This window comes from Gigantopelta aegis, chromosome 4 (genome assembly GCF_016097555.1).
Source record: "Gigantopelta aegis isolate Gae_Host chromosome 4, Gae_host_genome, whole genome shotgun sequence".
In the NCBI taxonomy this organism is placed as follows: Eukaryota; Metazoa; Mollusca; class Gastropoda; order Neomphalida; family Peltospiridae; genus Gigantopelta; species Gigantopelta aegis.
Genome location: NC_054702.1, coordinates 89,478,058 through 89,502,679, shown reverse-complemented (window position 1 = coordinate 89,502,679; position 24,622 = coordinate 89,478,058). Strand labels below are relative to the sequence as shown.

The window sequence follows — 24,622 nt, the reverse complement described above, 5'->3', positions numbered from 1 at the left end:
TAATATATATTTTTCAAGGCAGCATAGTCTTTTCATTTGTCATCTAAATGGTTAAGGACCACACAGATATTGAGAGAGGAAACCCGCTGTCACCACTTCATGGGCTACTCTTTTCGATTAGCAGCAAGGGATCTTTTATATGCACTATCCCACAGACAGGATAACACATACCACAGCCTTTGATATACCAGTCATGGTGCACTGGCTGGAGCGAAAAATAGCCCAGTGGGCCCGCTGACAGAAATCGATCCCAGACCGACCGTGCACCGAGCGAGCGCTTTACCACGGGGCTACGTCCTGCCCCTCGCATGACAAGAAAGTCACAGATTCACTATTTTTAACAGTAGAACATTAATTTTGGTATTGTTTTGTATTTAGGCATACTTCAAAATACTAGTTTTGGTGTCACATTAGGAAGTAAAATAATATAGTTTTGTAGGAGGCAGGACGAGCTGCATTAATGCCATGCATAACAAATTCCATAATTAACCCATTTTGACTTAGTAAAGTTCAAGGGGCGGGATGTAGCCCAGTGGTGAAGCGCTTGCTTGATGCTCGGTCAGTTTGGGATCAATCCTTGTCGGTGGGCCCATTGGGCTATTTCTCGTTCCAGCCAGTGCACCACGACTGGTATATCAAAGGCTATGGTATGTACAATACTGTCTGTGGTATGGTGCATATAAAATATCCTTTGCTACTAATGGAAAAAATATAGTGGGTTTCCTCTCTATGACTGTGTCAAAATGACCATATGTTTGACATCCAATTGCCGATAATTAATAAATCAATGTGCTCTAGTGGTGTCATTAAAAAAAATAGTGAAGTTCAAATAGTTTTAGTGTCAGACATTGACAGAAGTCAAACTTAACAGAATCAATTCAACATTCTATCAAAAGTATATGAGGGATATTTGATTAACTAATGTTTTTTTCATAACCAAGAAACATGTTTCAAATCTAGATTAACAAACTTACTTCTCTGATTAACCCTTTGTCTTGAGTTTTGGTGTTGCATGGAAATTCAGTTTTGGTGATGGATGGAAATAAATTTCATACATTTCATCAATATAAAACTTAATGAACACGTTATCCTACATCTTAAATATATACTTTTAAAGTGCTTTCTTCATCATTATACTTCATTAAGAAATGACAGTCATGACTCTTAAGGGGAATTCGTCACTTTACAAACATTTTTAACATGTCTCCAGCTAACAAAGCTTTTAATGAAAAAATCGGGATATTAATTACATTTCCTTGCTTAGAATAATGTTTGTACACCATGTGTTTCTGGTATCCTTAATGTTTATAGTAACTTAAACAGGAATGTTTGTTTGCATGTATGAAATTATTGAAGGCAAAATCTAATTTGAGCTGCTAATTTGAATTATTGGGTCTGGTGTTGACCACTTTTCGAAATGTCCATTTGTTATATTTTTGTAACAACAACACAGAAATAGTTTATTCATATTATCAAACATCCAGCTAGCACCATTCTGCAGATTTTTATTGAAGAATTTGAAAACCAGTCAATCAAGCCCATAATAATAATAACACAGAACTTTTGTTTTAATTATTACCATGATATTGTAAATTAGTAACAACAGAGAACATTTTTAGAGACATTTGTTTTCAATTTGAAAATTTATTAGCAATTTTAGAACTGCACATTGAGATCTCTGAACCTTGCGTAGTGAATCACAACACAATATACTAAACAAAATGTTCTCTGAATAAGACTTTTGCAAAATGAACAACTGTAAAATGGATTTCTACAAGATGATTTTATTTGATCAACTAAAGTGTATTCCGGTAATAATTATTAGACCTTACCACTTAAGGGGAGCTATCATTCTCCCTCAAGGAGAGTATGTTTTAGCTCCCATTAGCATGTGAATTTGAAAAAAAATCATTTTAAAATAAATTTAAAACATAGTACCGTATTTTCCCGTGTATTATGCACACTTTTTTTCCAGAAAATACAGGTTAAAAATGGGGGTGCGCACTATACATAGCAATAGAAAAAATATCTTTTAAAAATGTCCAGCGATCACCCATGAAAAATCGACGATCGGTAGTTTACGGTACTTTATAGGTTATTGACAGTGTTCATCACAACGAAACACCAAAACCCTCTTAAAAATCGCTTTTCACTTGTGATGGTTGTAATAAATGCAAAATAAATCTACAAAAGTATCCATACCTCGCCAAAAAGTGCACAAAAATTACAAAACTGGACCGTAAATATTTTTAATTTCCATGAGATTTAATTCGGCCATTTCCGGCAAACCGGAAATATACCACTATTATAAATTTAGAAATCTTGCGCATTCACGTTAGCCACGAGAACGAAATGTAACATGCTATATTTTTGTTTTCATATATTTATTAGTCATTTACAGTGTATGGGGTATATAACTTTGTTTTGATTTATGCACGTGTGAGTTTGTGACATGTAAGTACGCAAGTACTAGCCTTCGTTTAATGTGACATGTAGGTCTATGTACTCAAATACCTAACTTAAGTTTTGTTTCTTGGTTTCTTAAATATACCGCTTCTTTCGCTTTTCGTTAATTTTGGTGACGGGGAAAACGGTACATCTTGCATTCACTGTCAATTTTGTGGTTTAAAAAAACGGTGCGCATTATATTGTAGTTCATGTTTTCTTTCTTGGAATAAACGTTCAAAGTGGGGGGTGCGCGTAATACATGGGAAAATACGGTACTACAAATTAATTTAATATCAATGGTCAATATGTTAATATCTTAAATGGCTTCAATTAATCATTTTCCTTAAAAAAAACAAATTCACAGCGAAGTTTGAATTAAATGTCAGTCAATTTAGACATAATATTTTACTGTCAAATTGTTAATATTAAAATTGATAATTTATAGAATGAAAAACAAATGTTGTAACATAAGATACAGAGACATAGTAGTACAAGCATGCAACAGAAAAAGGTACAAACATGTACATGGTGTAAATCTTGCTATCAGGTGATGGCTGACAGTGTAACCAAGGTAAGGTGTAATCTCTGTATGGTAAGTATGTCTGTACAGATGACAAACTATCTGTGTAATGAATATGTCAAGAGCTGTATCACATTTCTGTTAGTTGTTGCAGAGTTATCTCCACTTGCAACAGATTGAAATCTAACATCTACTGGTGCACTAAGACATACATACATGTATATTACTTGTAAAAATAAAATAATACAAGCAGTGAATTAAATACTTAGAAAGACAGTATAATTAAAATTAAAGCATGGGTGGGTATTGGATGGATGGATGGATGGATGGATGGATGGATAGGTGGATGAGTGGGTGGGTGGATGGATGGATGGATGGATGGATGGATGGATGGGTGGGTGGGTGGGTGGGTGGTTGCTTTATGGGTGGGTGGGTATCGGGTTGGCTGTTTGGGTGGGTTGTTTTTGGGGTGGGTGGGGTTTTTGTTTTGGATGGATGGATGGATGGATGGATGGATGGATGGATGGGTGGATGGATGGGATGGATGGATGGATGGATGGACGGATTGATGGACAGGTTGATGGACGGATGGATTTATGTAGAGATGGATGGATGGATGGATGGGTGGGTGGGTGAGTGAATGGATCGATGGATGGATGGATGGATGGATGAACAGATGGATGGATGAACAGATGGATGGATGGAAGGATAGATGGATGAATTAATAATTAATAACTTTACATATGAGAATAAAGGAAATCGGGCATTGGGTATTAAAAAAAGATATGTGAATTAATGAAATGTAAGACACACAAATATATTGTGGTCAGAACTAATGACAATATATGGAGCTGTGCTAAATAAAGATATCACAATAAGATACTTTTATTAGTTCATTCTAATTAATTAATGAAAAATTTGTTCTTAAAAACTGTACAATAAATGAAAATTTAACAGCACCCCAGCAAGAAAAAATATCAGTTATTAGATGTCAAAGTGTGAACAAGGATTGCTACATGTACAGTCACACTTTTAGCAATAAACCAGGCTACAGGTGGACACTTTATTCAGTTGGCTGCACTTGACATGGGCACACAGTTTTGGCATAGTTTTTATCACCACAAATTGGTTACATTGTAACGCCCTGTCCATGCAGTCCTAGCTGGGTATACAGCGACGCACACATTTGGACACACTGTTGGATCTTGGGTGGTCTAGATAGTCTTCCACCATGGTGGTACACGTGTCCTCTCAGAAAAAGGTGAACCAAAAAATAACATCGAATTTCATAAATAGTTACTATTCCATCAATCAAACTTTCAATTTTTTATAGAGTTACTATTCATTCAACCAAAACTTCGATTTTTATAAACAGTTACTATTCATTCAAGCCAACCTGTATATAAAGGCCACTCTAATATGTTGCCTTTAAATATGGATCAGTTGCCGTAACACAGAAACGAAATGGCATTGTATATGTAGAAAGTACACTTGGGTTTCTTTTTTTTTTTTAAATAAGCGATGACCTTTGACAGTCCAGTAGGCAAAACAGACATTAAAATACAAAAAATAAGCAGTTAATAGCTGAAATCAGTTGACAAAATTTTGAGCAGTGAAAGTTGGTATTAATTGTTGACAACTAGCTAAAAACATGAACCTTTTACAAGCTTTCTGCCAGCAAAACATTTGAGGGTATGTAACAAAAATAAACCAGATCATAAGTGCCCCATCTACATTTGTAAGTAGTTATGGGTTTGAAATTGTTTGAAATTGGACACTACATTTCAAGTGCTTTAACAAATTTTGAACAGCAGTTCTATTAATGTCATCTTTTTAAATATTATAAAACTATATATGCATTAATTTCCAAGATTTTTAGAGTATGTAAATTTACCCTCCATACACTCTGGTAAAAACACTGCTGAGTGGTTGTTATAAACACGTTGATGGTCAAGTTACAGTGCGAGTGCGAATAATTTTTACATGCTTATATACCACTGATTTTCGAGCATGTCCGTCCCAGAGGCTTGTCCCGGGACAGAAAAAAAATTAAGCGGACAATTTTGAAATTTACATCCCAAAATTAAATAGTGAGCCTTTAAAATTTTGATGCGCATCTCTAATTAAAATAATTAATAAAGAAAATTCTACTCATTAAATTTGGTCGCTAGATTAGATTGGGTGGTCAAAAAGAAATTAGATAAGATCGGTGGCCTGACTCAGGATGCAGGGGGGTGGGGTAGAGTTGAAAATGGGCAGAATTTTGAAAATAGCAATTAGTAAAAAAAAGTTACAAGCCAAAAATAAAAAGAATTGACTGCTCGGTCGAATATTTATATAATTTGGAGCATTTTAGAAGGACAGTCCAAAAATAAATGAGAGAAAGAAGAGAAGATCGAACTATTTAATAATATTAAAAACAGACAGTAATTTCAACATAAACTTTTGAACGAAGGTTTAAAAGTTTAAAGTCCTATCTATATGTCCACGTGAGTGGCCTCGTTAGTTAAAACCATTAGGGTGCACAGCTTGTAGGGACAAGATGGGTTGCATCCTGTCAAGAAAACCCCTAGATTGACAGTCAATAGACGTTGAAGGTGTAGTGCTGTGCTGAAATACAGATCTTGAGAAGCCGGATCCATCTGAACGAGAGAGGGAATCAGACTAGGGTATAGTCCAGTTGTCATGGGTTGGTATAGTGGTGTGGATGGGCCCGACTCCAGAGGATACAAGATGGTATCACAATAAAACAAAGTAAAGTCTAGAAAAGAGTAGTAGGGGCCAACCCCACTTCCTATTTCTTCTTAGAGTGGGGCGGTCAATCTTCCAGTGCTGCTAGGACAGGATCAGACATGTAGAGACTAAACACGAACAACCATGGCATTCTGCAGAATGGCCGTCATACGAGTCACGAAAAAAACAAGTCAACATAGTCAGACAGAGAAATGACGTGGAGGCAAGGAATCTCGCTAAAAAAGAATCCAACCTGGTGGTGCAGACTGTCGAAACGAGAAGCATTCCATCAGTTCCAATGGCCGCATACATCCCAGTAGAAAACTTCACTTCGCTGACAAAAACAACGAAGTGAAGGATCCCCAAGTCGAGCCGCAAAAGCACGTGCAGTGTGCACAAGCAAAACAAACACGTCTTACCGCGTCAAGCTCCAGACTGGGAATCCCAAGTTACAGGTTCAACTTTGAGGTAACTTTCTAAAGTGGCAAAAGGCAACTTTCAACTTTTTGTATGGTACATATGGTCATATACATATCTCTTACACACAAATTTGGCTGTTGCATACCATTGTAACACCCCACAACATGCTGTATATTTAACTAAAACTGCATTTGAATGTGACCTAGATTGTTAGTAAGATATAATGACAATGAATATTACTTCACAAAAACAAAAAAAAAGAAACAAAAAAAGTTTTTACATAACAATCTATCCGAAATGCTTAAACATTAAAAAAAAAGAAAAAAGAAATGTTTTATTTAATGACGCACTCAACACATTTTATTTACAGTTATATGGCATCAGACTTATGGTTAAAGACCACACAGATATTGAAAGAGGAAACTCGCTCTCGCCACTTCATGGGCTACTCTTTTCGATTAGCAGCAAGAGATCTTTTATATGCACCATCTGCTTAAACATTAAAAATATTTTTGAGACTAGAGTTTTAAGAAATATTACTACCATACACAGCCAATTCAAAGATGAAAGACCACAATTTACTAATACTCCATGCCACAGTTTTGTTTACACTGATATATACCTGTACTTGCTCAGAACAATTCAGCTTAACCGCAATCATTGTGGAGATCACTCAAATATTGACTACACAAAATGTAGATTATACATCTATAAAAAGCAAAGTCTTAAGCTCTTAACAGGTACCAGTCAGAACAATTATTGGCAGCTAGTAATACATGGACTAACATTCCGATACATGTAATATTTTAGGAATTAATGTAGTGTACACAAAAAGTGATTTGATATGTGGGTGGGGAATATGTATTTATCACACCAATCTGTAATGAACAATTTAAATAAATGATGTCATTTTCGTAAGGGACACCATCTTTACTACCGTAGTCATTTTAGCTGTATGCAGTTCCACAACTTGTTTGTCAAAAGAAATTCCATCGCCATGCAAATAAACAATGTTGTGCATTGTAATAAATAGAATACTACATTCAGTCCCATAAGAGACCAACTATACTACAACGTGTGTTTTTAATCAGGTATCACTTGCATTTGCTCATGTTATTCGATTGAAAACACACTCGTAATAAATCTCTTATGGACATTTGTTTAGTATACATCACTGTTTATAGTACAGCTTGTTGATCATAAATCAGTATTAGTTTCACCCTTGTCTGGCAGTAAGGTACTACACTTTAATTTAGCTGCTTAAAGATTCAGGCCACATAATTATATTAACACACAGCGATGTAAATAATAGCTAAATTAACAGAGCTAAATCAACAGCTATTTATTCACTTTATGGTTGTTCCGAGTCTAACTTTGATCAAATGTGTATATAGTATCCAAGAGTTAAGTTAGTTTTCAGGGATCAGTTCTTTAATGAGGGTTGGGTTTTAAGGGTTTCACTGTTAATATTTTGGGTTTCAAAGGTTTCACCATTAATATCTTAGGTTAAGGGTTTCACTGTTAATATCTTAGGTTTCAAGGGTTTCACCGTTAAAAGGCATATTGTCACAGACCACTGACCTATTTAATGGTCTAACAAAGTATTACTTGAACAAATATAATTTGATTTGTCCCTAAATGTACTTTATTCAACCATCTTCATAACCACCATACTCCTTTTATTAATGACATTTTGTAAAAATAATTGAATTATGGCAATGGTCCATAATTCAAAAACTAAAATTGCCAAAAGAGATGACATGGATTTCACTCCATCATGGTTCAGTTAAGGTGATGCAATAGCTAGATTTGGTTTCCAACAATTACTGTAATTTTTATTTGTCCAATTTTACAGTTAATATCTTAGGTTTCAAGAGTTTCACTGTTGATATCTTGAAAAGTGAGTATACTCTAAAATTTGTTGAAGCAGACACCTCTATTACATTTTCCAACTACCTGTTTTTAAAGATTATTTGGCACTGGGAAATATGTTCTAGCGCATAGCACTGTGCATACAAGTAGATAGTACTACTAGAGGTTCTAATAGACCAAATCAATTCCTATTGCCAATAATGTTAATGTCTACTAATGAAACTGATATAGTCAGCCTATCAACACACCCAGGAAGTACAGCAATAAAAAATGTGGCACCTCACATCTAATATACCTGCAAGAAAATGGGGGGGGTCATATCCCATTTAAGAGATTTAATTAATGTTTTTATGAGCAACCGTTATTTTTGCTGAAAATTGCAGTTCCATTTTTAGGGTACCCAGCATTAGTTTCAACCTCTGGCATATACTGCATAACAAATAAAACTGTATTTATTTACTGTCAATGCATAATAGTATTTGCACAAATAATCAATGTCAATCACATCCATAGCTGTTTTTACTTTGTAAATATTTGACAATACACCTCAAACTTTGACACGGAACTCTCTTCTTTGGTACCATGCAACCTATAAACACAAATAAATACTTAACTGAGGTTTGATTGTACACAGAAGAAAAAAAAGAGTCATAAACAGAATTGATTTTCATGGAAACCATATCATTGTTACATGGCCACTGGCGTATACTGAAGCAACAAAGATCACTTTACTTTTTTCCACTAGAAATATAATCAATGTGATATGTTTTCAGTCTGCAGGGATTTATCCAGGATTTTATTTGCCAGGGTCCCATGTCTGATGGGACTGGGAAAATTAGCATGAGTAAATCATACTTCGGATATATTTTTTTGGCCACTGAATGACACAGTGCACCACTGTTAAATTAACGTATTCCAAGAGACATGATTTAAAAATATATATTGGGAATTTGTAGCTTAGAAATTGAGAATTTTCAGTGCTACTTTCTTATGAGAAAAATCCCTCTGGTCTAATTTTAAACTCTCACAACTTTGTGATATCGCAGTGCATTGCTAAAAGACTTGCAAAAAGGATGCTTTGTTGTCTAGCCGAGCCTAAGAGACCTTTGTGAATTAGGCCCCTGGTCTGTAAATGTATTATCTACAATAGTTATTAATAATAGATAGAGGGATATATATATATACAGTAAAGTACGTTTAGAACGAACACGCTTATAACAAACTACCGGTTAGAACGAACTGATTGTAAAGTCCCGATTTTCTCCCCTATATATTAGTAATACATTTTAATGTATAGAACGAACTATGTATAGCGAATTAACTGTTAAAACGAACCAATTTTGTGGTCCCAAATAGTTAATTCCAGTGTAAATAAGTGTTTACATAACGAACCGTGAATACCGGAAGCATTACGTATCAAACCAATCAGTGTAAAACGCTGCAAAGCCGTGGGATCGACTGCACGACCGCACTAAAACAACAGCCTAAATAACTTTTGTTTGTCTGGACTTGGGAACAGGTATCAATTAAGGGATTAAGTCACTAATTATACCGGAACCAGAGGACGATACACAGGAGCCACCCGAACAGCCAACGCCCACAGCAGTTGAAACGCACAAGGCACTCGAGACAGTCAGACTGTTTTTTCAGAGCAAAGGAGATATTCGATTGCCAGTATTTGACAGCATTGCGGACATTGACTCGGCATTAGAAGTTATGCGTCCAACGCTAAGTAAACAAACCACGATTAGTGATTACGTGACGAAACGTGATTAGGTACATGTAATTCACTAAACTCTTTTGATGTCATCTTTCAGTAATGTTTTGTTGTATTTATTGATTGTAATAAATGATATATTTTTTATAAATGTCTTATAATCACCAAGGCATTTTTTATTTTGTTTACTATTATATTGAGTTCAAAATTCAAAATGGCCGACTTTCGGAATAAAAATTACCAACTTCTGCAAATGTGTACAACGAACTACTGTTATAACGAACCAATGAAGCTGGTCCCTTGCAGTTCGTTATAAGCGTACTTTACTGTATATATATATATATATATATATATATATATCCCTCTATCTCATTAGTAGAATCTCATTGGCTCGAATGCCCAACGGTCGAACCTACCGGTATTCTCGAACCAAGAGCAAAGTCCCGATTTTTCTCTCTAATAAACCCTTTTATTTTGGTGCTGATTGGTTGAATACCCCTGGGGTCGAACAGAACCTTTCTCTCGAACCAGTTTAGTGGTCCGAACTGTAAAATTAAACATATTTAGCTAAGTCTATTCGAAGAAATATAAAAAATCATTTATGTAGGAATTTTTCATCAACCCTTTCACGTCAGTCACAAAGTAAGTTATTATAAATTCGGAATTAAATCTTTAAGGGAAACAAATTAATACTAGATCACACGATTGTAATGCAGTAATTGTTAGATGAATGAACCTTGCATGTAACACCAAATGTAACACCAATCAACCGGTGAGCCTCGGCATACCACGCAGGTATACTTTAATCAGTTTAATCGCTACTCTCTGCATAAGTGTCGGCATATTTAGTTTTTAACTTGACGTACGGGATAGATCAATGAAATGTAGTGTTTGCAACAATTACAGGTAAAGGGCCTCCGCCTGTGCAATATGTCGTAAAAGATACTGCAGCAGCATAATAAAGAAGGACTTTCTAAATTAATTAATATTTATAAATACAGACTACCAGTGTGTTTGTTATTTGTTTATTTAACGGTGATAACTAATTGTTACAAATATATATCTGATCTTACATTTGACGGCAACTTCGTTACTCATTAGTCAATCGGACCATCTCGCCCAAGCCGGTTTACGGAAATATGCTTGGTTGTTCAATTGATTTTTGTGTTACAGAAGCACCTGACAATGGCCAAATGCATGGTTCAAACTACCCGATAGGTCGAACAGACTTTGATGCACTGACAGTGTTCAAGCCAATGAGATTCTACTATATATATATATATATATACACACACATAGAAACTGATGGAACAAATATGCCATTGTATGCAAATGTATACAGTTTCTTGTGACAGTGGTGGGCATGTGTTTCATTGAACCCTGAAGTCACCAAATTAGGTATCAATAACATGTTCTTTTTTTCTTTTTTTTCTTTTTTTTTACTGTGTAGGTGTGATCAAATGAGCTCACACACCAAAACATACACACACACACAAACACACACACACACACACAGAGAGAGAGAGAGACAGACAGAGAGGGAGAGAAACAGAAAGAGACAGAGAGAGTGTGTCTATGTGTGTTTTGGTGTGTGAGCTCATTTTATCACACCTACACAGTAAAAAAAATTAAAAAAAGAACAGATGTTATTGATATCTAATTTGTGACTAATTTGTGACTTCAGGGTTCAGTGAAACACATGCCCACCACTGTCACAAGAAACTGTATACATTTGCATACAATGACTGAATGGCATATTTGTTCCATCAGTTTCTATGTAAGCTGCTGGGGAATGCAAACACAGTGACTGATCAATACAATATTCAACAACCAGTATCCAATGTGTCCCAGACCGCTTATTCAAGCAGTTCCATACAACATACACGGCGATACTTCCCTAAATACAATCAATCTTGTGCCAGTACTGATGGATCACATACTCATGTGAATTAGCACAGGAAATAGATGGACTCGATGAATGATACATGCAATGTACAGACACTTATAATTACTGTCATAAATATGCATGTGCATTCTTTTGAAGAAAATTTATTAATTAATTTGATTTGTTCCAGTTGCCATCCCTTATTAAGCAGTAAAATGCCTCTAGAGGCCATACTGTACTAATATTCTCTCAAATATTTTAATATATAGGAAAAACCAAACCACTGACCTACATGTATATTACAGATACCTCTCTAAAACAAATAATTTAATATTCTAGTCTAATACGGTAAAAATATAACATTACCGGTATTATGTAGACACACATATCTGTATTTAATTAGGAAGTTACTTTTAATCCTCCCAAGACAGCAGTTTGATATATGTAAGCAATGTTTACATACAGTTTTCTGTTATGTTTATCAGCATACAGTAGTAATTCTAGTGATGACATTTATTATTTATATTCACCAGAAAGTGGTGGAACATAACAGACACAAGAATTCCACAGAATTAACTGTCTCGCCTACCATAAACTTATTCAGTATCACTCACAGTTTCATCCAAAAAAAAAAAAATTATATTAATTGTCAATTCTTTTCACATGCATTGTGATGAACATCCATAGAAACAATTATTTAATAAGTTTTATCGAGGTCTTACAGTTTGTGTGAAATGGAGCTAAACACAAAACTTTAATGTTCAGCAAACACAAAAGTATTTTAATTAAAATTGTGTAATTAATTTTCTTTTTTTTTCACAGGCACTGTGATGAACATCCATAGATGCAACTATAAAACAAGTTTCATTGAACTATGACTGACAGTGTGTGAGAAATGAATCTAAACAAGAAAAACTTTAATGTTAAACTTTATTCAATACAAAAGTTGCCGCCGTCAGAAAAGTACACGTAATACTTACATGTTTATCCCGCCTTTTCACTTCATAAAGGCGAGAAGAAAAAAGAAAAAAAAAGGAGGCATGTTTCTGAACCCCTGACCCTCGCATATTCATTCATGGCTTTGCCACTCGTTGCTTGCACATCACTTACATGCTAGCTACTCCCCTGGCAGGTACAGAACAGATTTCAATATCCACATGTAAGTATACTATAATGTAAACCAGTTGTCCAAAGAAACCCCTCACAATTCATTATAAATTGTGAAAAACAGCAGGTGAAAATAAAGACACACATGTGCAGCTAACAGCAATATTCACGAAATACAACTAATAACACGCCAACCGAGTAATATGAATACTGGTACACAAACCACATTTGTAGGGGCTTTTGTTAAATTAATTTTCATTTAACCTTATAACACTTGTATTTCTATAAAGGTGACACCACCTAACCCACATCAAGAATAGATCATCTACATTTTCAATAGCATCTTATACAACATTTCACATGGAAAAGATGTCATTTTCCGCATCAGTGACTGCAGGAAATAGAAAGAGGTAGACTTTACTTTTCGTGTATGAAACACAGTACCAGCTGATCGGGTTTATATCCGACATGTTTTTAATCAAAAGCTGACACTATGATTCAGCCATGCACTCTCCCAATAGGGGGTGAGAAAAGATGAGTTATTATGATAAAGTGACAAACCACAGATAAGTCATGGACACATGTTAAATTTTGAAAATATTAATAGTTTTCAGCTACTTCATATACTAAATATATGTACTATGTACCGGTATGCAGGGTTTCCTCCAGAGGGTACACAGGGTAAAATTACTTACCCTAAAATCTTGGAAGTTAATGCATATGGGTTTTTTTAATTTGTAGATATATATATATACATGTAGTAAAGGAACTGCTATTTAAATCTGAATAAATGTAGTGTCCTATTTCAAAAGACTTCAGACCCATGACCACCTAGTAGGCGCACTTATGATCAATTTTCTGGCAGAAATCCTGGTATGGGTGTAACATTGCTACACGTTATCTAAATTACAAGTGCATGTAGTGTATATAGTACTTATGTGGTTTAAAAGCAATGTCTCGTTTATACTATTTTCATGACATTTTGGACCAAACATTTTTTTTTATATACATTACATCTAGTTGTACCATCTGGGGAATATTACTTTTAAATTCAGTACTTATCGTCTGAAAATCAATGGTGAACAATAAACTGCTCTCCCGAAAGGAAATGGTTCATTTAACAATGCACTCAACACATTTTATTTACAGTTATATGGCGTCAGACATATGGTTAAGAACCACACAGATATTTAGGGAGATAACCCATTGTCGCCACTTCATGGGCGACTCTTTTTGATTAGCAGCAAGGGATCTTTTATATGAACCATCCCATAGACAGGACAGCACATACCACAGCCTTTGATGTACCAGTTGTGGTGCACTGGCTGGAGCAAGAAATAGCCTAATGTGCCTACTGACGGGGATCGATCCCAAACAGAATGCGCATCAAGCGAGCACTTTACCACTGGGCTACATCTCACCCACTCCTGAAATAATGCAGAAGAGCAAGAAGTGTCAAATTTACAGTAATTTTAGGTATTAAAATAAATTAGCAATATCAATCAGTGTTTGATGAGGCTAGCAGACGTTTGGTCACACAGAGATAATTTTGTGCAAGCACACACAAGTGAGACAATTTATTGCGTTAAAGCATAATTATAGTTTTAATTATAATTAAAAGTAATATTCCCCAAATGATATTAAGGTGTGTATAGAATATAATATATATATATTGCCCATAAATGTGGTTTAACAGTTCTGTGAATTTTATATTATTTTCATGACCCTTTTGACATATAATTTTTTCTTTATGTACACACATTTATATCATCTAGGGAATATTATATCCATATCCATTTATATCTATTCCTTACTGTTTTCATGACACTCTGGGCAAAATATTTTCTTTTACACTCTCTTACATAATCAGGGAAATATTATTTTTTGTCTTTATTTGTATTTCTGTATGCCAAAATATACTTTAAAATGGGGGAAAAACATTCAAAGATGCAACAAGTCTTCTAATTAGAAACAAAAAATCAAGCAACATTTCTTCTTTCTCAAATCTAGAAAAGGAAAGGAATATTTGTTTAACTGCACCTCAACACATTTTAATTACAGCTACCATACATGTATTTGTTGTCTCACCTATGGTTATTTCGACACCTGGTCTAGACAGGCAGAAAGCAAACACACTGCTGCTGTTAGTATTACTGAATAGCAATAGGGGATCATTTATATGTGCATTCCCATAAACAAAGACAGCACATATTATGGTCTTTAATCAACCAGTTGTGGGGCACTGGTTGGGATAGAGGAAAAAAACATGATCACTCTCCTGAAATGGTGAAAGGCAAGCAATCACATGAAGTTTCAAATAAAATGTATTTTAAATTTTATGGAGAAGAAGAATGTGGCCATGTACTCTAACACTGACCTACCACCTGCCCATATTTTCAAATCAAAATCATCGTCAAAGCAATAATTATATATATTTTAATTATTATTTCATACTTTACATATCTGTAATATGATATCTTGTTTATCAATATCTGAAAAAAGAAATTATTAAATAAAAAAAACATTTATAAAACCAGACAAAAAAAAAGGTTTTGCCACAAGTATCAGAAGAACATGTTGCACGAGTGAGAGCAATTGCTAGTGTCAAACTATTTAGAAGGCTTGGAGATACTCATCCTGGTTAAATATCCAACCGTTACCCTTCCTACTGTTTGGGTTAGGGTTAGAGTGGATTTAGGGTTAGATTCAGAGTTAGTGTTAAGTGTTAGATTTTGGATTAGGATGAGGTTCCCTCTTTATACATGTATCAATATAATGTGTGTGTGGGGGGGGGGGGGGGGGTACCAGGCGGCTATCTTTCCCTTGTCCTTAAGAACAAGCTGATGTTCAGCTGATGTTCAGCTAATGCAGAGTCCTGAACCTCATTTCAAAATACTGTGCAGCAGAAACTCATCATGTAATTACCTGTGTATACACACACATGCAGCACACGTTGGAATCATTCACAGAAACAAGCATCTCTTCCCTTACTCCTGTCTGGCACCAATATTCACAACTAGTCAGCCTAGCAGATTTACGGTCATCAACACATTCTATTTCTGAACATATATTTTGTTCTCTCAGTGTAAATTACACTACATAGTAGAACAAAACTCTTTCATCTACATTCTTCATGTATCCACGTGTGTATCAGTGCATACACAGGTAAATCACCTGAACACACATATATTCATATCTGTGTGCTACATGTTCACTAACTTCACTAACTACACCAACACCATTTAAATAGCACATTTTGTTTAACATCTTGTACAGGTGTATAGGTAAACAGAAAATATTCTTACTGTACTTTAAAGGATTGTCTGTTATTTCTTTTACGTTCATCAAGGTATGAACAAAAAAAATCATCTGCAAACTGTGTGAATTGGCGAAGTCGTTTTCATATAAGTTTGCGGATGATTTGTTTTGTTTATACCCACAGGAACGTAAAATAAATAACAGACAATACTTATAATTATATTTGAATCAACATGCTAAGACAACTTGCCCATATAAAATTAAGTCATCAGATATGATGTTTTCTGATGACATAATTTTTACATTCAATGAGAATTAAACAAACTCCCGTTGCTATGTCTGGACCAATGGGATGATGTTATGTTGTAATGAATCTAACAGAAATTTAATTATATATAAACATGTAGTCAAACAATTTACATAATAAAATAATTAAACGGATGTCTGTACATGTAAGTAATTAGACAATTAGATAATTTTTACTAACACAGGTATTTTTAGTCTTTCCCACAGGGAACACCTTTTTTCGTACTATGAAATTTACTGCAAGTTATTCATTTATGAGCCAACTGTATTCTAAATTGCACATAAAAATGGTGTATTTTGTTATTTCCAAAACACTTTTACTTTCCTTCTTATGTCAAACCAAACTGAATTTTTTTTTTTTAAACATAAAAAAACACAAACCTATTGTGCAATAAACAAAGTTCTCTTTGGGCAGTTCCAAAACTGGGACAGAGTGGTACACCCTTCAATACTTATAATCACCAAATGAATAAAATTAAATAACCTGAAAATATTTTTATTCTAAAAAAAAAAAAAGTCAGCAGGCATTACAACAAAAAATTAAACATCATTAAATACATGGTATATGACCTCATATCAGTTTTACAGTACAAAAATACAAGTTGTTATAACACTAAATCTACACTCAAGTACATGCACATGCATATATATATATTGGTAACATGTACAAGTTCCCTTGCACTTCTATCTCTAAACACTAAATAAATAAACATGTTCAGTACTTGTCAGCTCAGTAAAGTAATCAATCAACTGGCAGTGAGGTCAGCAATTGTTTCATTCAGTGTCCACAGCAACAAATTACAGGACCCGTCAAGTCCTTAATAAACTTAATTACAAAAACAACATTCAGGTATTAATGCCAGGCTGCATATACTAAAAATGTTGGTCCCATTAGAACTATAGATAATGATGTTGACATTGGTGGTGATGGTGATGATGATGAAATATTTATGCCTCTATTTGACTACAGATCAGCCTGACTGTCGTGGGTATGTATCGCATTGCCTTGATGGGGTGGGATCTGTATCAGTTGATAGAGCGCTCACCCGAGGTGGTTGGGTTGAAGGACTAAACCCCTCAATGGACCCATTCTCCAATTCTCCAGATGGCACCTACTTGTATTTTTATATCTATGTTTTAGTCGCCAAATGAAAAAAATGGTCACATATATGCGACCGCAATGTAGATGACTGGCATATACTAGGGGCTGTATTAAGTGCTGTCCTGTCTGTAGGAAAGTACATATAAAAGATCCCTTGCTACTAATCATGGGAAAATGTAGTAGGTTTTCTGTAAAGACTGTGAGTCGGAATTACCAAATGTCTGACATCCACTTACAGCCAATGATTAATTAATCAACATGCTCTAGTGGTATCATTAAACAAAACAAACTAAATTTAACAACACCATGGATGCAAATTATGTAATTGGTTACCATTGCCATTAGGTGTCAAACATTATTTGCTAAAGAAAATGGGCAAATTTTGTTTTATTGTAATCACATATGCCATTCTTTATCTGGGTCTTTCAGGTGTGGATATACAACACAGTGAAGTGAAGGTCAGAATATGTTAATTGGAATATTAACATCTACAACTGAGCTAATTGGATTTATTAATGTCTACAACTGAGATAAAGCCTATCCCATGTTCACACAGTGACTCTGAGTGTGATGACTGCACTATATGGGGAAATTTTTCCACGTTTTATTTTGTATTTTATTTTTAATATTGTTTCACCAAAAAATCAAATACACACCCACACTGTGTGAGTGAGAGAGAGAGAGAGAGAGAGAGAGAGAGAGAGAGAGAGAGAGAGAGAGAGAGAGAGAGAGAGAGAGAGAGAGGGGGGGGGGGGCAGCCTGATCATGTGCTTTTTAAAACTGTATTGCAGTAATAATAACAAAACCTTCTGTTTAGCTGTGGACAACTCATTTTGAAAGCTGTATCAATAGTTGGCAATAATGTAAATAAAACTTCATTTGGTGTGAACTATCATCAATAAAAATTATATGCTACGTACTCAATTATCAAATCTGTCACTGTCAGCATCACTGTAAACCAACAGGACACTGCATTAAGCTCACACCGCTACAACCGTCCTTGGCAGTAGCTACTAGCAGTTTGTCACTTTTTGTGTAAAAATCAACAGATTTATTAAATTATGAGATGAACCTGTATGATTTCCAAGTTAAACTGTCAACAACGTCGCTGCTGCCGTGGTGGCGTGCTGCAACGCTGGGATGCCCATCAATCCCCGGCCCCCGAGTTCAATAAATGCACTTACCTCATCCATTGTGTTCCAAACGCCAGCCACTAATGACACCTACATGAATACAAGTCCTATATGAATGTATTAACACGAGGACTTCGGTACAGTACACGAGAGATTGCAGGGATTGAGGTTACCCCGCCTCAAATAGGAAAGCAGCGAACCGATACGTTTTATTTTTAGAATAGAGGTGCATTATCTTTTCCTGAAAACAAGCACCAACTCAATGTTCGACATCTTTTGAATAATCTCTAACTCTCAAAGTAAATCACGGTCCGGTCCGTAGCCCACTGGTAAAGCGCTCGCTTTGTGCGCGGTTGGTTTGGAATCGATTTCCGTCGCTGAGTTATTTTTCGTTCCAGCCAGTGCACCACGACGTGGTATGTGCTGTCCTGTCTGTGGGATGGTGCATATAATGATATATTATATAAAAGATCCCTGGCTACTAATGGAAACATGTAGCGGGTTTCCTCTCTGAGACTATGTCAAAATTACCAAATGTTTGACATCCAATAGCTAATGATTAATAAATCAATATGGTCTAGTGGTGTCGTTAAACAAAATAAACTTCTTTAATGACTTGGATGATAGGACGTAGCCTATTGGTAAAGCGCTCGCTTTGTGCGTGGTTTATTTGGGATCGATCCTCGTCGGTGGGCCCTTTGAGCTATTTCTCGTTTCAGCCAGTGCACCACGACTGGTATATCAAAGGCTGTGGTATGTACTGGAAAATATAAAAGATCCCTTGCTACTAATAAAAAAATAAAAAAATGTAGCGGTTTGCTCTCTACGACTATATGTCAAAATAACCAAATGTTTCACATCCCATATAGCCAATGATTAATGAATCAATGTGCTCTAGTGGTGTCGTTAAACAAAACAAACTTTAATTATTGTTTGGAGGACGGGATCGAGATCAGCTGGTAGATCGAATCTTCTTGGTGGACCCATTCTCTGATTCATTTATTATTATTATTTCTCATCCCAACCACTGATCCACAAATCAACAGATTTATTAAAGTATGCGATAAACACGAAATACCGTGGTATGCGCTGTTCTGTCTGCGAGAGAGTGTTTATAAAAGATCGATTACTTCTAATGGAAAAAAAATATGTAGCGGATTTCCTCTGATGACTACATGTTGGAATTATCAAATATCGGACATCCAACAACTGATTAATTAATCAAGGTGCCAGGCTAGTGTTCCAAAACAAACTTTAACATGATTGTTTATTAAGGTAGATTTATAAAGTTAAAATAATTATGTTAAGATCAGTTTGGTTACATGTTAGCTTAGTCAGAGAACTCTCAGTGAGCATGTTTTAACACGGGCGTAGGAACGTGCCAAAAAGAGTGTGTGTGTGTGTGTGGGGGGGGGGGGGGGGGTGACATAAACACACACATATATGTAATATAAATACATGTATAAAAACCATCGCTGTTTCCTACGCCAGTGTTTTAACATTGATTTGATAAAAGCATATTAAATTCAGGCTCATATGCAGGAAATTATAATTATGCAAGGCAACGGTCCTAGACTGGCTAATGAAGTTGTTTTTTTGTTTTGTTTTGGGGTTTTTTTTTGGGGGGGGGGAGTTTGACATGTTTCTGAGGAAAATAGATTACTAAGCCGCTTTTCACTAACAATTTACCCTTTTTATGGATAGACAGCCCAGTTAACTGAGGTGAACCCAGGGAAGGGTGTTGGTACCTAACTGGACATATGTACAAATATTAAATTTAAAAATACAATGAAAATGAATGAAAACAAGCTAGTTTTTGTTTTAAAGACATCACTAGGACACATTGATTTATTAATCATTGGTAACTGGATGTTAAACGTTTGGTAATTTCTGACATTCTTGGAAGAAACACACTACATTTTATCATTAGCAGCAAGGGATATTTTTTAGATGCACTTTCCTACAGACAGGACAGCACATACCACGACCAGTCGAGAGGCACTGACACAGGGAAAACCCGATCAGAGAATGGTCACAGGACCACTGAGGTAGTTCGATGTTACGACGAGAAACTCAGGTGGGAAATGTCAAAATCACTATTATAAACGTATTGTTTAATATTATTTTTAAATAGACCCGTTATTCATTCTTTGTTCAAACATCGTAACTGAATTGTTTGTATGTATTTCATTTTATATGATAAAAGCTGTACTATGTCGAGTCAATAAAAATAATAATGTGCTGAATAGTTGGTAGTACATTTATAATTGTTCAAAGAGCGCATGCTCTTGTTAGGATGTAAACTTCCGGTATATTTTACGATCGGTGTTTTTGCAAACAATTTAGTTTTTTAATCTGTTAAAATAGAAATAACGTGATGTATTACTTTGATGACTATGATAAAACGAATGTTGTTGACGGTTATCAGCGATCTATTAGGGGTAAATGTAGCTACAGCTCAGTTTGCTTTATTTTGCCCTCCTTCTTGTTCGTGTCTAAACTCATCAACATCGTTATGATCGTAACATCAAACACACAATAATGTCAAGTGGTGTTAAAATGTCAGCGTAGAATAGATTGATTTCATTTAATTTGTTTAAACATTGCTATAACTCGTCCCATAAAACCCTAAATCAGCATCTGCAGCTGATGATGGAATTGAATGATCACACAATTCAATTCAATTCAACTGACACCCAATAACCTGGATAGGCTCAGGCTGATAGCCCATATTTTTCGTTCTGGGGTGTCCTTAAACAACTATTCTATTCTATTCATATAACTTTATACCATGGCTGTTTAGCCGTTTGTTATGCCAATTGTGGAGCACTGGCTGGAATGAGAAATCGCCTATTGGACCCACCGATAGGGATTAATCCTAAAAACAAAGAATTGAAAGATGCTTTACAAGTTTCATTTTTGTTTATTTATTAAGATTTCATAGGAATATATTTAATAATGTGAGGTACAGGTTCTAAATGCATATAGGGATAAAGTGCTTGTTTGATGTGCAGTCGCTTTCAGATCGATCCACGTTGCTGGTTCCATTGGGCTATTTTTTATTCCAGCCAGTGCACCATGACTGGTATATCAAAGGCTGTGGTATGTGCCATCTTGACTGTAGGGTGGTGCATATAAAAGATCCCTTGCTACTAATGGAAAAATGGAGCAGGTTTCCTAAGACTACAGGGCTAGCTCTGGGTGTGTACAAAATTTCGCGAAATTATCTATTTAACTTCAAAAATTGCAGAAACCCACCATTATTTCCCCAAAATATCAATTATTACATGAAATGTTTTCGCCAAATTAAAATAAAATTCGCCAGCTATGTTTAAAATTTGCAATTAGCAAATTTGGCGAGTGGCTGAGCTAGCCATGGACTATATGTGAACAATACCAAATGTTTGACATCCAATTCCAATAGCCGATGATTAATAAATCAGTGTGCTCTAGTGGTAACATTAAACAAAACAAACTCTAAATGCATGTATCTCTTCTTCTTTTTTCATATTTATAGACAGAGCAAATGAAAACTTACAGACCTTGAAGGGTGTTTTTGGCACTCGGTCTCGTTCACTGTCTCCACAAGGTAGAAGTGGCAAAGATCAGTTAACTCGCACAGTTCACCCACGTATTCTCACGTATCAGGATGACGGACGACCTCAGAAATACACAATGGCTGCCAGTCAGCTTGAGCATATGTTGTCATCCAAGGTTGATACAGTAAGTCTTGTCTGATGTGTTTGAGTGGGTTTTTAAAAAGTTATACTGATGTTGAAAGTATTTGAAATTGATACTCAAAACATAACGTGATAAACCTCTTTCCCATTTAGGAAAGCGTTGTTGAAATAAAAAAATAATATAATTATAGTTCATTATATATGAGTTAAGAAGATATAACAATATAGATCCTGAGGTTAAAATTGGTTAGCAATTACTATTTAATCTTTTAGAACTGTATAGAATTCTCTGAAACATGTATTTATATTTATTTATATAATAAATTGCAACATGTTCCTGGCATGAATATTCTTTCCTACAATTTCCTGTAACATGCTTAATATTTACACTGAACACAACTTTGGCTTGTTTAACAATATTTTATACTGTTACTATTAATTATATATAAAAATACTTTTGTGTATTGGTCATTGGAAGTTGATTTACTTCATATTATTAACAATTCCAGACTCCACAGAAGATTGAGGCAAGCATTCCCAAGCCCTTGGGACCCCTCCCAACACCGGAGGAGGCAGCAACCAGTCTACAGCACCAGGCTGTCTATATACAACAGCTAGAGTCAGAAAATAGATATATAAAGGCTGGTATTCAAATTGACCAAATTTTAAAACTTTTCAGAAGGGTGTGGATTTATGCATTACACCAGTATAGTAGATGTAGTTTTATGAGTATGTGTATTTATTACACACCTATTCAATCTTGCTATAGTGATAAAGACATTTTCAAACCGTATGATAAATTTATCTTGTATCACACATATGTGCGATCTAGACTGGAACTTGTAAAAGGGGAATTCCCTTTTTATTTTTACTGGAGTTAGTGCCTTTTTGTTACTGACGTCATGTATGATTTACAAATAACATCACATCATATTTGAAATATTACACAAGATTGCTGCAGAGTATGATTCTTAACGTTAAGTAAATTCATGAAAGGATTATTCATAGATTTTAAGAAAGAGTATATATGACGTTAAATTAAAAACTGATTTGTGAAAAGTAAAAGAAGGTATGTAATAAATACAGAACTTCACATACGTTGTTTTCGCTTCCTATTTATTGTATTTGTTTATTTTGCACAAGAACATACAACTCGTGGTGTATATATTCTTGCGCAAAATAAACAAATGTGAAGTTCTGTATATTTATGTGGTGTAGTAATAAAAATCTGGTGGTAATAACTGAAATATGATTATATGACAGGGAACACTAGGCATACATTCATTCCATGTCCAGGCTGTAAAACTTGAATTAACAACTCAATTATCTTTAATTGTTAGTTTCTGGACTAACCAAGTTTTTAATAAGTTCTAGAATTGTTTGTTATTTCAGGAGGAAATGGCTGTTTTGAGGATGAAAATTGCTGAAGTATTACAAGAAAATAGTCAGCTCCATAATGAACTGAAAACCACAGTGGTTCATGAGATTATTAGAGAAGGTGGTGATTTCGCTAAGGTATGGGTGTAAAATAATAGGAGAAGGTGGTGATTTCACTATGGTATGGGTACAAATAATAAGATGGTTGTGATCTCACTATGATATGGGTATAAGATAAGAGAGGTATGGGTAACAGGAGAAGGTGGTGATCTCGTTTAGGTATGGGTAACAGAGGGTGGTGATTTTGCTGAGGTATGGGTAACAGAGGGTGGTGATCTCGCTGAGGTATGGGTAACAGAGGGTGGTGATCTCGTTTAGGTATGAGTAACAGAGGATGGTGATCTCGTTTAGGTATGGGTAACAGAGGATGGTGATCTCGCCGAGGTATGGGTAACAGAGGGTGGTGATTTCGCTGAGGTATGGGTAACAGAGGGTGGTGATCTCGCTGAGGTATGAGTAACAGAGGGTGGTGATCTCGCTGAGGTATGGGTAACAGAGGGTGGTGATCTCGCTGAGGTATGGGTAACAGGAGAAGGTGGTGATCTTGCTGAGGTATGGGTAATAGAAGTTGGTGATCTCACTTTGGTATGGGTAATAGAAGGTGGTGATCTCGCTGAGGTATGTGTAATAAGAGAAGTTGGTGATCTTGCTGAGATATGGTTAACAGGAGAAGGTGGTGATCTCACTTTGGTATGGGTAATAGAAGGTGGTGATCTTGCTGAGGTATGGGTAATAAGAGAAGTTGGTGATCTTGCTGAGATATGTTTAATAGGAGAAGGTGGTGATCTCACTTTGGTATGGGTAATAGAAGGTGGTGATCTCGCTGAGGTATGGGTAACATGAGAAGGTGGTGATCTTGCTGAGGTATGGATAATAGAAGTTGGTGATCTCACTTTGGTATGGGTAATAGAAGGTGGTGATCTCGCTGAGGTATGGGTAATAGAAGTTGGTGATCTCACTTTGGTATGGGTAATAGAAGGTGGTGATCTTGCTGAGGTATGGGT

At 35.4% G+C, this 24,622-nt stretch overlaps 2 protein-coding genes across 2 annotated transcripts in view; one reads left to right on the top strand and one right to left on the bottom strand.

Moving 5' to 3' along the window:
* LOC121371365 (centrosomal protein of 170 kDa protein B-like) overlaps window positions 1-18,698 on the bottom strand; it is a 141,073-nt gene extending 122,375 nt beyond the window's left edge. The window contains exon 1 of the mRNA XM_041497195.1: window positions 18,553-18,698. Coding sequence (XP_041353129.1) covers window positions 18,553-18,561 — 9 coding nt within the window. The 5' untranslated portion in view covers window positions 18,562-18,698. The remainder of the gene's footprint in view (window positions 1-18,552) is intronic.
* A 2,107-nt stretch (window positions 18,699-20,805) lies between these two features.
* The window catches only part of LOC121371364 (serologically defined colon cancer antigen 8 homolog), a 31,119-nt gene continuing 27,302 nt past the window's right edge, over window positions 20,806-24,622 (top strand). Inside the window, exons 1-4 of the mRNA XM_041497189.1 lie at window positions 20,806-20,942; window positions 22,019-22,224; window positions 22,691-22,822; window positions 23,574-23,696. Coding sequence (XP_041353123.1) covers window positions 20,879-20,942; window positions 22,019-22,224; window positions 22,691-22,822; window positions 23,574-23,696 — 525 coding nt within the window. The 5' untranslated portion in view covers window positions 20,806-20,878. The remainder of the gene's footprint in view (window positions 20,943-22,018; window positions 22,225-22,690; window positions 22,823-23,573; window positions 23,697-24,622) is intronic.